The sequence below is a fragment of the Myiozetetes cayanensis genome, unplaced genomic scaffold (genome assembly GCF_022539395.1).
Source record: "Myiozetetes cayanensis isolate MyiCay16 unplaced genomic scaffold, myiCay2020 scf120, whole genome shotgun sequence".
NCBI classification, from domain to species: Eukaryota; Metazoa; Chordata; class Aves; order Passeriformes; family Tyrannidae; genus Myiozetetes; species Myiozetetes cayanensis.
This window is the reverse complement of record NW_026086827.1, coordinates 18,259-30,654: the sequence shown is the minus strand read 5'-3', so window position 1 is coordinate 30,654 and position 12,396 is coordinate 18,259. Positions and strand designations below refer to the sequence as shown.

General features: G+C 62.3%; 1 protein-coding gene across 5 annotated transcripts; it reads left to right on the top strand.

Annotated features, from left to right (window-relative positions):
• The first annotated feature begins 1,742 nt into the window (after positions 1–1,742).
• RTN3 (reticulon 3) lies at positions 1,743–12,028 on the top strand. 5 transcript variants are annotated; one of them, XM_050307604.1, is made up of 7 exons: positions 1,743–1,907; positions 9,998–10,205; positions 11,145–11,283; positions 11,366–11,435; positions 11,573–11,619; positions 11,756–11,814; positions 11,963–12,028. In XM_050307604.1, exons 1-7 carry the CDS (start codon positions 1,793–1,795, stop codon positions 12,006–12,008), a joined length of 684 nt encoding a protein of 227 aa, XP_050163561.1. In that variant the 5' UTR covers positions 1,743–1,792; the 3' UTR covers positions 12,009–12,028. The 5 variants fall into 5 exon arrangements, 2 of the variants coding, with proteins under 2 accessions (XP_050163561.1, XP_050163560.1); XM_050307603.1 differs by lacking the exon at positions 1,743–1,907 and adding an exon at positions 7,611–8,152; XR_007627851.1 differs by lacking the exons at positions 1,743–1,907; positions 11,573–11,619; positions 11,756–11,814; positions 11,963–12,028 and adding exons at positions 6,913–7,026; positions 7,111–8,152.
• The last annotated feature ends 368 nt before the right edge of the window (positions 12,029–12,396 follow it).

Genomic DNA, 12,396 nt, shown 5'->3' with positions numbered 1-12,396 from the left:
TCCTGGGGGTATTGGGGGTACCTGAAGGTCACGGGGGGCACCTGGGGGGGCACCCACAGCCCCAATATGGCTCTGGGGGCAACTCCAAATGGCTCCCCAAATGGCCCCAGTGGGGCCAAACTGGGAGCACTGGTTCATACTGGGGGCCCAGCTGGGCCCGAGCCTTAGAGGGGGTGGTCGTGGGGGGGTCTTGTGGGGTGGTCTGGGTGCCCATAGGGGGTCTGCTCTATGGGGGGGAGGAGGTCCCAGACCCTATAGGAGGGTTTTGGGTCCTTACAGGGGGTCCCGCTCCTCATAAGGGATCTTGGTCCCTATAAGGGGGTCCCAGACCCCATAAGGGAATCCCGGCCCCTATAGGGGGTCCCAGACCCTATGGGGGGGTCTCAGTCCATAAATGGGGTCCTGGGTCCTTAATGGAGGGGTCCCGGTCCCCATAAGGGGGTCCCAGCCCCTGTAGGGGGTCCTGGTCCCCATAAGGGGTCTGGATCCCTATAAGGGGGTCCCAGACCCCATAACGGAGGGGGGGAGGGTCCCAGGTCCTATAAAAGGCTCCCAGTCCCTATAGGGGCTGACAGGGGGGTCTTGTAGGGGGGTCCCGATCCTTACAGGGGGGTCCAGGGGGGTTGGGGGTCACTCGGGACCCACGGGGGGTGTCTGGGGTCACTCGGGACCCACGGGGGGTCCTGGGGTCGCGGCCCCCAAAAAGGCCGATCAGCCCTGAGGGGAGGGGGGGTCATGTCGCGATAGTCACGCGATACGGGAGGTCACGTGGGACCCCCGCCCCCAACTCACCGCTCCGCGAGCGCCGCTTCCCCCGCGTCCCGGCGGCTCCGCTGGCCCCGCCCCCTCGCTTCCTATTGGCTACCCGCCAGAGCCCCCGCCCTCTTTTCACCGAATCCGGCACCTCATTGGCCCGCTCTCTTCCGCCCCCGCCGCGCCATTGGCTGGAGGAGCCGCCACTCCCACTACGGCCACGCCCCCTCCTCGCTCTGCTGGAACCGATTGGTCGGTGGGCGGGGGTCGCCGGTTAAAGGGGCGTGGCCTGTTGTCCCCGTGACCCGGTTAGGCCCCGCCCATTCCCGGGAGTCCCGTTCTCGTCGCCGCTTCGGATCCTCCCGCCCGGCAGGGGGCGCCCTATGCGACGCTGGAGGAGCTCCCCCCTGGCCCACGGCGTGCTCTCTATGGCTCCCCCTCCTCTTCCGGGGTCCTCCACAGCCCCCTTTGCCACCCCCACTTCCCCCAGGTCGCCCCACCACCCCTAAAGGGACGTGCAGGGACCCCCCTGCCCCTTCTCCTGCGCTCCTGCAGCCCCTCACCGATCGTAGGGGACACCCCACGGGGGGACACCCCTAGAGGGCCCCCCATGCCCCTCCCCTGCCCCATGGGACACCCCCAGGGCCCCCCCAGCCGGGCCTACAACTCCCACCGTGCCCCACGGACCCCTCGGTTGCCACGGCAACCGCTTCTCCCGTCTCGCGCGTGCGTAGAGCCCCCCTCCCGCCGCTGCCATGGCAACCGCGCCCCCTCTGCCCGCGCACGCGCAGCAGCGCCGAGCTGCGGCGGGAGGGCGGCGCGCCCCTATTGGCTGGTTCTCTCAGGCCACACCCTCCACACCGCCAAAGCGAAGCACTGATTGGTTCAAACCCGCTGGGCACGCCCCTCCCCTGTTGCCGCGCGGCGTTGATTGGTCAAAAACGCCCGGCCCCGCCTCCCGCGGCACCGCCCCCCCGCAGTCGGGGCGCGGCCGCCGCCCCGCACGGACGCGCCTCCCCCGCGCTCCGCCGATCCCGCCATGGCCGACCCCGCCGCGCAGTTCCCCGTCGTCTCCTCGTCCTCCTTGCCCTCCTCCCCCTCCCCAGGGCGGCCCCAGCCCGGCGGCTGCCGCGGCGGGTCCGTGTCGTGCGCCGGTAAGGGCCGGGCGGGGCCTCCACGGGGGCCTGAGGAGGGGGCGAGGCCCTGAGGGGAAAGGGGCGCTTTGAGGGGGAATCGTGAGGGGAAAAGGGGGGGGGCGTGAGGGGAAGAGGCTTTTGGGGGTCGGAAATGGGGGTCGCGGGTCTTTGAGAGGTAAGTATGGGGGGGAGAGGCTTTTGGGGGTAGTTGGGTGTTAAAGAGGCTTTTGGGGGTAGTTGGGTGTTAAAGAGACTTTTAGGGGCAGATTTGGGGGTGAAGAGGCTTTTAGAGGGCTTAGGGGGCATAAAGAAGGTTTAAAACGGCATTTTGGGAGGTTAAGAGGTTTTTAGAGGGAATTCTGGGGGTGAAGAGGCTTTTTGGGGGTGTTTTGAGGGGCTGAGGCCTTTGGGGGGGCAGATTTGGGGGGCATTGCCACCCCCCCACCCCCCTCCGTTCCTCAGAAATGAGGTAAAACCCCCCAAAAAAGGAGCCGTTGGGGTTTTTTGGCAGGGGGTCTTTGCTCCGTCCGTCCTTCCTGGGGGGGCCCCCTGGGACCCCCCCACCCCGGCTGCTTTCAGCTCTCCCTGACTCGGCAATTCCTGGGATCTCACCCAAAATGCCCAGGATTTCATCTCTGGATGCCTTAAAACCCCAAATCTCGGCTTTTTCTCCTCAAAATGTTGTGTTTTCCCCCCAAAACTCGGCGTTTTCCCCCTGAAATGTTGTGGTTTTCCCCCAAAATGTTGGAGTTTCACCCCAAGATGTTGCGTTTTCTCCCCAAATCTTGGTATTTTCTCCCCAAATCTTGGCGTTTTCACCCCAAAACTTTTGGGGTGTTGAGGGGGGTTTGGGGAACAATCCCTGCGCCGATTCCTGCCCCAAACCGTGACCAGGGTGGGGAAAACAGGGTAAAAAACTCTCAAATCTGGGGAAAACGAGGTAAAAACCCCTCAAATTTGGACAAAATGGGGTTAAACCCCTCAAATTTGGGCAGAATGGGGTAAAAAACCCTCAAATTTGGAGAAAACGGGGTTAAACCCCTTCAAATGTGGGCAAAATGGGGTTAAAAACCCCTCAAATTTGGGGAAAATGACATTGAAAACCCCCCAGATTTGGGTAAAAGTGAGCTCTGGGGGGGATTGGTAATTTTGGGGGTCCCCTGGTAATTCTGGGGGAGTCCTGGGGGTCTCTGAGCTCTCACCCTCTGTGTTCTCTTGCAGATCCCCCCATTTCTTCTTCCTCTTCTTCTTCCTCCTCCTCTTCCTCCTCCCAGCCCGTTTCTCTCTTTGCGGCTTCACCAGGCAAGTCTTTCCCTCCCCCCCCCCAAAAAAAAACACCCCCCTGAATTTGGGGGGGGTCCCTGAGTCAATTTGGGGGTCCCTGAGTCAATTTGGGGGGGTCCTTGAGCCGATTTGGGGGGTCCTTGAGCCAATTTGGGGGTCCTTGCGATTTCGGCCCAAAATCCCCTGATTTGAGGGGGGTTCAGCTCATTTTTTTGGGGGGGGTTGAAATGGCTTTGGGGGGGTTAAATGAACAAAAAAATAGACATTTTTTTTGATTCTCTTTTCCTGCTCTTTAACTCAGCTTCTTCTCTGTTTTTTGGGGTCTGACCCCCCCTCTCTCTCCCTCCCAGCTTTGCCCCCCCTTTGGCTGTGCCCCCCCCCAAAATCTGCCCCTCCCCCGCTTTGCACGGTTCCCCCTCCCCCACTGCTGCTGCTGCTGCTCCTGCAGAAAATCGTCATTTCTTGTGGTTTGGCCTCAAAAAAACCTCCCCCCCCCCACCCCTGACCCGCCTGCGCCGCCCTCGGGGGCTTTGGGAGACCCCCGGGGAAAATGGGGGAGGGACTTAAAATCTCCTCCCCGCCCCAGCATTGGGATCTTTGGGGAGGGGGAGGAGGAATCCAGACCCAAAAATGGGGCATTTTGGGGCTCAAAATGTGGGGGTTTAGCCCCAAAATCGGTCGGTCGAGGCCAAATTTTGGGGGGGATCCCTCAAGTTCTTGGGGCCAAATCTGCAGGTTTTGGGGTTTCCTGCAGGTTTTGGGGTGTCCTGCCCCCCCCCAATCCTCACTCCAGACCTAAAATGGGTGTTTTTAGACCCAAAATGGGTATTTTTATACCTAAAAGGGGTGTTTTTAACCCCACTGTTGGTGTTTTTATCCCCAAAATTAATGGGTTTAGGCCCAATTTGAGGTCCCCAGCAGGTCCCCCCCCCCCCAGTTTCCTGACCCTAAACCTGCAGGTTTTTGGGGTGTCCCAAAATAATGATTTTAGTCCCAGAATGAGTGGCTTTGGCCCCAAATTGAGTACTTTTTAGCCCCAAAATGGGTGTTTTTAGCCCCAAACTGAGGTCCCCTGCAGGACCCCCCCAATTTCTTGGACCCAAACCTGCGGGTTAGACCCCAAATTGGGTGGTTTTAATCCAAAAATTGGCACTTTTAGCCCAATAAATGGGTGGGTTTAGTCCCCAGATTTGCAGTTTTCACCAAACCCTGGTGGGTTCCAGCCCCAAAATGAGCATTTTTAACCCCAAACCGACATCCTCCCTCCCCCCCTCTCGGATTTGGGGGTGTATTTGGGGGGTGGGGGGGCTTCTGTGCCGTTCCACTCGACCCCCCCCTGCATGGCTGGATTTTTGGGGAGGGGGAGGGACAGGAGGGACCCCCAACCCCCTGCATGGCTGTGCTGGGGGGGGGGAACCCCCAAAATGCTGCATGGGGGGCACAGGGGACACCCCCAAACCTCTGCATGGCTGTGCCTGGGAGGGGGGGGACCCCAAAATGCTGGGGGAGACCCCAAAATGCTGGGGGGGACCCCAAAATGCTGGGGAGGGACCCCAAAATGCTGGGGGGGGGGGACACAGGAGGGACCCCCAAAATGCCTCATCAGCTGCAATGGGGGACCCTCAAAATGCTGGGGGTGGGACCCCAAAGTTTTGGGGAGGGCACAGGGGGACCCCAGAACGATGGGGGGCAGTGGGTGCATGGACCCCCCCAGGGAGGGCACCTGGGACCCCAAAATGATGGGGGGGACCCCAAAGTTCTGGGGAGGCACAGGGGACCCCAGAGCGATGGGGGCAGTGGGTGCATGGACCCCCCCCAGGGAGAGGACCTGGGACCCTAAAATGATGGGGGGGACCCCAAAGCGATGGGGGGGCAGTGGGTGCATGGACCCCCCAAGGGAGGGGACCTGGGACCCCCAAACCACAGGGGGGTTCAGGGGTGACCCCAAACCACAGGGGGGGTGCAGTGGGTGCTCATTTCCCCCCCCCTCATCCGGGTTGGGCTCGGGGGCACCCGGGGGAAGGTTTATGGGGTCAGGGGTACCCGGGGAAGGTTTATGGGGTTGGGGTCACCCAGGGGAAGGTTTATGGGGTCAGGGTCACTTGGGGGAAGGTTTATGGGGTCAGGGGTACCCAGGGAAGGTTTATGGGGTTGGAGTCACCCAGGGAAGGTTTATGGGGTCAGGGTCACTTGGGGGAAGGTTTATGGGGTCAGGGGTACCCAGGGGAGGTTTATGGGGTCAGGGTCACCCAGGGAAGGTTTATGGGGTCAGGGTCACCCAGGGGAAGGTTTATGGGGTCGGGGGTACCCAGGGGAAGGTTTATGGGGTCAGGGGTACCCAGGGGAAGGTTTATGGGGTCAGGGGTACCCGGGGAAGGTTTATGGGGTTGGGGTCACCCAGGGGAAGGTTTATGGGGTCAGGGTCACCCAGGGGAAGGTTTATGGGGTCAGGGTCACCCAGGGGAAGGTTTATGGGGTCCGGGGTCATCCAGGGGAGGTTTATGGGGTCAGGGGTACCCAGGGGAAGGTTTATGGGGTCAGGGGTACCCAGGGGAGGTTTATGGGGTCGGGGGTACCCAGGGGAAGGTTTATGGGGTCAGGGTCACCCAGGGGAGGTTTATGGGGTCAGGGGCACCCAGGGGAAGGTTTATGGGGTCAGGAGTCACCCAGGGAAGGTTTATGGGGTCAGGGTCACCCAGGGGAAGGTTTATGGGGTTGGGGTCACCCAGGGGAAGGTTTATGGGGTCAGGGTCACCCAGGGGAAGGTTTATGGGGTCAGGGGTACCCGGGGAAGGTTTATGGGGTCAGGGTCACCCAGGGAAGGTTTATGGGGTCAGGGGTACCCAGGGGAAGGTTTATGGGGTCAGGGTCACCCAGGGAAGGTTTATGGGGTCAGGGTCACCCAGGGGAGGTTTATGGGGTCGGGGGTACCCAGGGAAGGTTTATGGGGTCGGGGTCACCCAGGGGAGGTTTATGGGGTCGGGGGTACCCAGGGAAGGTTTATGGGGTCAGAGGGTCACCCGGGGGAGGTTTATGGGGTCAGGGGTACCCAGGGAAGGTTTATGGGGTCAGGGTCACCCAGGGGAAGGTTTATGGGGATAGGGTCACCCAGGGGAAGGTTTATGGGGTCAGGGTCACCCAGGGGAAGGTTTATGGGGTCAGGGTCACCCAGGGGAAGGTTTATGGGGTCAGGGTTACCCGGGGGAAGGTTTATGGGGTCAGGGGTACCCGGGGGAAGGTTTATGGGGTCAGGGTCACCCAGGGGAAGGTTTATGGGGTCAGGGTCACCTGGGGAAGGTTTATGGGGTCAGGGGTACCCAGGGAAGGTTTATGGGGTTGGGGTCACCCAGGGGAGGTTTATGGGGTCAGGAGTACCCGAGGAAGGTTTATGGGGTTCAGGGTCACCCGGGGGGGGTCCCCTGACCGTGTGTCCCCCTCCCCCCACAGCGCCCCCTGCCGGGCCGGGGGCGTCCCCGGGGCTGAGCCCGCCGGAGTCCCCGGAGTCTCCGTTCGAGGTGGTCCCGGACCGCGCCGCCTTCGACCGCGAGTTCGGCCCCGCGCTGGCGCAGATCCCCGAGGGCCGCGAGTGCCACTTCCCCCGCCCGCCCCGGCGAGGGGAACCCCCCTGGGACCCCTCCTGGGCCCCCAAAACCCGGGCCGGGCGCTGGGCCGGCCCCCGCCCGGCTCGGCGGCGGCGCTGGAGGAGGTGTCGCGCTGCGTGCGGGAGATGCGCAGCTTCACCAGCGAGATGCTCTCCTGGGACCTGGTGGAGGGAACCGGGAACGGCCCCCTGGGCACCGGGAATGATGACCTGGGCACTGGGAACAGGCCCCTGGGCACCGGGAATGATGACCTGGGCACCGGGAATGATGATCTGGGCACCGGGAACGGCCCCCTGGGCACTGCCAACGGCCACATGGGCACCGGGAATGATGACCTGGGCATTGGGAATGATGACCTGGGCACCAGGAACGGCCACATGGGCACCAGGAATGGTGACCTCGGGCACTGGGAATGGTCACCTGGGCACCGGGAATGGCGACCTGGGCAACGGGAATGATGAGCTGGTCACTGGGAATGGTGACCTGGGCACTGGGAATGGCGACCTGGGCAACGGGAATGATGAGCTGGTCACTGGGAATGGTGACCTCGGCACCGGGAACGGCCACCTGGGTACCAGGAACGGCGACCTGGGCACTGGGAATGGTCATCTGGGCATTGGCAACGGCACGGCCCGACCCGCCAGCGGCCAGCCTGGCACTGGCAGCGGTGACCTGGGCACTGGGAACGGCCACCCTGGCCCCAGCAGCGCTGGAAGCGGCACCAGGGATGGCGATGGGAATGGCGGCGCCGGCGCTGGGAAAGGAGGCACCGGCACTGGGAATGATGGTGGTGGCGGTGGCCTCGGCACTGGCAATGGTGGCCTCGGCTTTGGGAACGGCGTCCTGGGCACCAAGAGCGGCGACTCGGCACTGGGAACGGCGTCCTGGGCACTGGGAATGGTGGCCTGGGCACCAAGAGTGGTGGCCCTGGTGCCAGTGTCCCCAGCACTGGTGGCCCTGGTGGCACTGGTGGCGGGAGCAGCATGGTGGGGAACGGTGTCCCCGGTGTCCCCGGCGTTGGAATTGGCGTCACCAGCACGGGCGGTGGCCTCACCGGTGTCCCCGGCATCGGGAATGGCTTCGCTGGAGGTGGCCCCGGTGGCCTCGGGGGCCCCGGGCTGGGCGTCCCCCCCGGTGCCGACGGCGACAGCTCCGGTGACTCCGACAGCACCGTCGTGGAGGAGGGGCCGGGAGAGGCCCCCCCAGAGCCCCCCCAGCCCCGTGGGGTCCCCCCCGCTGTCCCCAGCGATGTCCCCAGCGATGTCCCCAAGGGCGGCCCCGGGGACTGGGAGCAGGAGCGCCAGACCCTGCGGGCGCTGCAGGAACTGGGGGGGCCCCCCGAGAGCCCCCCGGCCGGGGCCCTCCCCCGCCTGGCAGGTAAAGCCCCAGAAAGGGCCCTTTTTACCCCAAAAAAGGGCTTTTTTTTTGTACCCCAGGAAGGGCCCTTTTAACCCCAAAAAAGGGCTTTTTTTTTGTACCCCAGGAAGGGCCCTTTTAACCCCAAAAAAGGGCTTTTTTTTTACCCTAAAAAGAGCTTTTTTTCACCCCAAAAAGGGCTCTTTTTGCACCCCAAAGAGAGCTTTTTTTCATCTCAAAAAGGTCTCTTTTTTCACCCCAGAAAGGGCTTTTTTGCACCTCAAAAAGGGGTTTTTTTTCCACCCCAAAAAGGGCTCCTTTTCACCCCAAAAAGGGCTCTTTTTCACCCCGAAATGGTGCCGAAAACATCGGGGGGTAGGGGGAGCTGTGACTTGACACCCCAAAAAGGGGGGGAAAGAGGGGTCAAAGGGGGGGACCTCACCCTGAAATGCTGAGGGGGGGGAGCCCAGTGAGTGCCTTTGTTTTTGGGGGAAAAAGGGGGATTTTGGGCAAAACCCGCTGCCACAGCCTGGGGGTGGCTGATTAACCCCCTAAAAGGGAAGGGGGGGCACAGAAAGGGGGGACCCCACCCCCAAAATGGTGTTTGGGGGGGGGGAGGGGGCCCCAGGTCTGCCTTGTTTTGGGGTAAATAGAGAGGGGGGTTTGGGGTGAAAAAGGGGGATTTGGGGCCAAAGCCACCATCAGACTTTGGGGGGGGTTAATTAATGCTTGGTGATTACTGGGGAGGGTAATTAAGACCCGTTTGTAATGGGAGAGGTTAATTAAGGCTTATCTCTAATGGGAGGTTAATTAAGGCACATTTTCACTGGGAGAAGTAATTAAGACCCATTATTACTTGGGGGATTTAATTAAGGTGTGATTTTATTGGGGGGAGTTAATTGAGGTGGACTTTTAGTTGGGGGGGTTAATTGAGATCCATTTTAACGAGGGGAGCTGGGATAATTAAGGGTCCTTTGTAACGGGGCCAATTCTTAAGGGGGAGAGAGTTAATTAAGATCTTTGTTATAGGGGGGTGCATTATAGGGGGGTGCAATTGGGTGCAAACAGGCACCAATTAATTTTTAATTGGGAGGGGGGAGATGATTAGTCCCTGTTCTGTGTGTGACCCCCCCCAGTGACCCCTGAGTGACCCCTCTGTGTGTGTGACCCCCTGAGTGACCCCTCAGTGTCCCCACTGCCCCCACCACTGATCCTGCTGTGTCCTCACTGTCCCCTCTGTCCCCGCTGTGTCCCCGCAGTGCGGGAGCTGCTGTTCTGTGTCCCCACTGACCCTACTGACCCCACTGTGTCCCCACTGACCCCACTGTGTCCCCACTGACCCTGCTGTGTCCCCACTGACCCCACACTGACCCCCTGTCCCCTCTGTCCCCGCAGTGCGGGAGCTGCTGTTCAGTGTCCCCACTGACCCCACACTGTCCCCACTGACCCCACTGTGTCCCCTCTGTCCCCGCAGTGCAGGAGCTGCTGTTCTGTGTGTGTGTGACCCCACTGACCCCCCTGTGTCCCCTCTGTCCCCGCAGTGCAGGAGCTGCTGTTCTGTGTCCCCAGTGTCCCCAGTGACCCTGTTATGTCCCCACTGACCCCCCCCTGTCCCCCTGTCCCCGCAGTGCGGGAGCTGCTGTTCTGTGTCCCCACTGACCCCACACTGACCCCTCTGTCCCCGCAGTGTGGGAGCTGCTGTTCTGTGTCCCCAGTGACCCCACACTGACCTCACACTGACCCCCCACTGTCCCCCCTGTCCCCGCAGTGCGGGAGCTGCTGTTCTCTGTGTGTGTGTGACCCCAATGACCCTGTTATGTCCCCAGTGACCCCACACTGACCCCCCTGTCCCCCCTGTCCCCGCAGTGCGGGAGCTGCTGTTCTGGCGGGACGTGCGGCGCAGCGCGGTGGCCTTCGGGGCCAGCCTGGTGCTGCTGCTGTCGCTGGCCACGCTCAGCGCCGTCACCGTGGTGGCCCACGTGGCGCTGGCCCTGCTCTGCGTCACCATCAGCCTGCGCGTCTACAAGGCCGTGGTGCAGGCCCTGCAGAAGTCCGAGGAGGGGCACCCCTTCAGGTGGGGCTGGGCAGGGGGGGTTGGGGTCACCCCATGCCGGGTTTGGGGGGTTTGGGGTCACCCTGTGCGAGGTTTGGGGGGTTTGGGGTCACCCCATGCCAGGTTTGGGGGGTTTGGAGTTACCCCATGCCAGGTTTGGGGGGTTTGGGGTCACTCCATGCCAGGTTTGGGGTCACCCTGGCCTGGCTTTGGGGGGTTTGGGGTCACCCCGGCCCAGGTTTGGGAGGTTTGGGGGGTTTGGGGTCACCTTGTGCTGGGTTTGGGGGGTTTGGGGTCACCCCGTACCAGGTTTGGGGGGTTTGGGGTCACCCCGTGCCAGGTTTGGGGGGTTTGCGGTCACCCTGGCCCGGGTTTCGGGCTTTTGGGGACGGGGGTGTGGGGTGATGGGCTTGGTGGGCCTGATCGTTGGTTAGGGGGAAGGTTTAGGGGTGTAGATGGGGATTTTGGGGTTTAAGTGGGGGGTTGCAGGAGGATTTGGGGCTTCAGGGTGGATTTTGGGGTTCAGGGGGGCTTTGGGGTCCCCCTCATGTGTCCCCACCCTCTGCCCAGGGCTCATCCCCACCCGGTGTGACGTCCCTGGAGACCTTCAGGGTTCGGGTTTAGAGGGGGGTTTTGAAGTGTAGGGCTGGATTTTGGGGTTCGGGGGGGGAGTTGTGGTTCAGGGGGGGTTTTAGGGCTCAGGAGGGGTTTGGGGGTTCAGGGGGGCTTTAGGGACCCTCTCACCTGTCCCCACCCCCCTGCCCAGGGCTCCCCTGGCCCTGCCCACGCCGTCCCTCGGGCCCTCCCGAGCTTCGGGTCGAGATGCGGATTTTTGGGTTACAAAGGCGGATTTTTGGATTCAAGGGGGGAGGGGGTGTCACAGGAGGATTTTGGGGTTCAGGCTGGATTTGAGGGGGGTGTTTCTGAGCCCCCCCTGACGTGTCCCACCCCCCTGGGCAGGGCGTACCTGGAGCTGGACGTGACGTTGTCCCCCGAGCGCTTCCAGGCCCAGGCGGCCGCCGTGGCCCTGCACGTGAACCGCGCGCTGCGGCTGCTGCTGCGCCTCTTCCTCGTCGAGGACCTGGTGGATTCCCTGGAGGTCTGACGCCTTCCTCCCCGCCCTCCTCATCCTCCCCACCACCCCCCAAACCCCCCCAAAACTCTGCTCTGTCCCCCTCCAGCTGGCCCTGACCATGTGGCTGCTGACCTACGTGGGCGCCGTCTTCAACGGCATCACCCTCCTCATCCTCGGTGAGAAACCCCTCTCCCCCCAAAACCACTCCCCACGTTGTTGATTTGGGGGGTGCTGAGCCCCAAAATCAGCAAACCGAGGGGGGGTTTGCCCCCCAAATAACTCTGACCCCCTCTTGTTTTTCCCTCCTCCCCAGCTGACCTGTTGGCCTTCACCCTCCCGCCCCTCTACGAGAAGTACAAGGTGAGACTCCAGGGGACAAAGGGACACCCCCCTACCCAAAAATGAACGGGGACATCCCCAAAACACACCCCTAAAAATAGGGGACACCCCCAGAAATGGGAGGATGGCCCTTTAACACCCCCTTTTACCCCCAAAGGTGCAGATCGATCACTATGTGGGCATCGTCCGTAGCCAGACCAAGGACATCGTGGCCAAGTGAGTGCCTGGGCCCCACCCCCCAACCAAATCCTGGGCCCCCCCAAAATCCTGGGCACCTCCCTCACATCATTCCAAACCCTCTCATATTGCTGGACCCCCCCAAAAGCCTCCCCAGCCCCGCAAAAGCTCTCCCCTCTCTCTGTAGGATCCAGGCGAAGCTCCCGGGTCTGGCCAAGAAGAAACCGGAATAAACCCCCTGGTGGGGAGGGGGAAGGGAATTTGGGGTACCCGGTGGTGCCCCCCCACTCTGAGCTCATCTTCCCCCTGAGCTCCCCTCCCCCAAATTCCACCCCCACCCCCCAAAGCTCGTGCCCCCTCCCCATCTCACAGTGGCGTCCGTCTGTGTCCCCCCAAGCCTTGGGGTTCTCAGGGGGCTGCACCCCAAAGAACCCCGGGGTCCCCTAAGCCCCTGGGGAATCCCCTCCCCAGCTCGTTTCTCCCCGCCCCTTTTTATTTTTAACGTAAATTGAGGTGAAATGTCTGTAACTGCTGTAAATGGGGGGTGAGGGGGCTCAGCCCCTCCCACAGCCCCCCAAACCGCACTGCGACTCCCCGGTCCCCCTGACCCCCTTGGCTCTG

Coding starts and splice junctions, on each gene's coding strand:
- RTN3 (XM_050307603.1), top strand. CDS start 7,759: ATGGTGGGGAACGGTGTCCCCGGTGTCCCCGGCGTTGGAATTGGCGTC. Junction 10,206..11,144: donor GAGGAGGGGCACCCCTTCAG/GTGGGGCTGGGC, acceptor CCCCCTGGGCAG/GGCGTACCTGGAGCTGGACG. Junction 11,815..11,962: donor ACCAAGGACATCGTGGCCAA/GTGAGTGCCTGG, acceptor CTCTCTCTGTAG/GATCCAGGCGAAGCTCCCGG.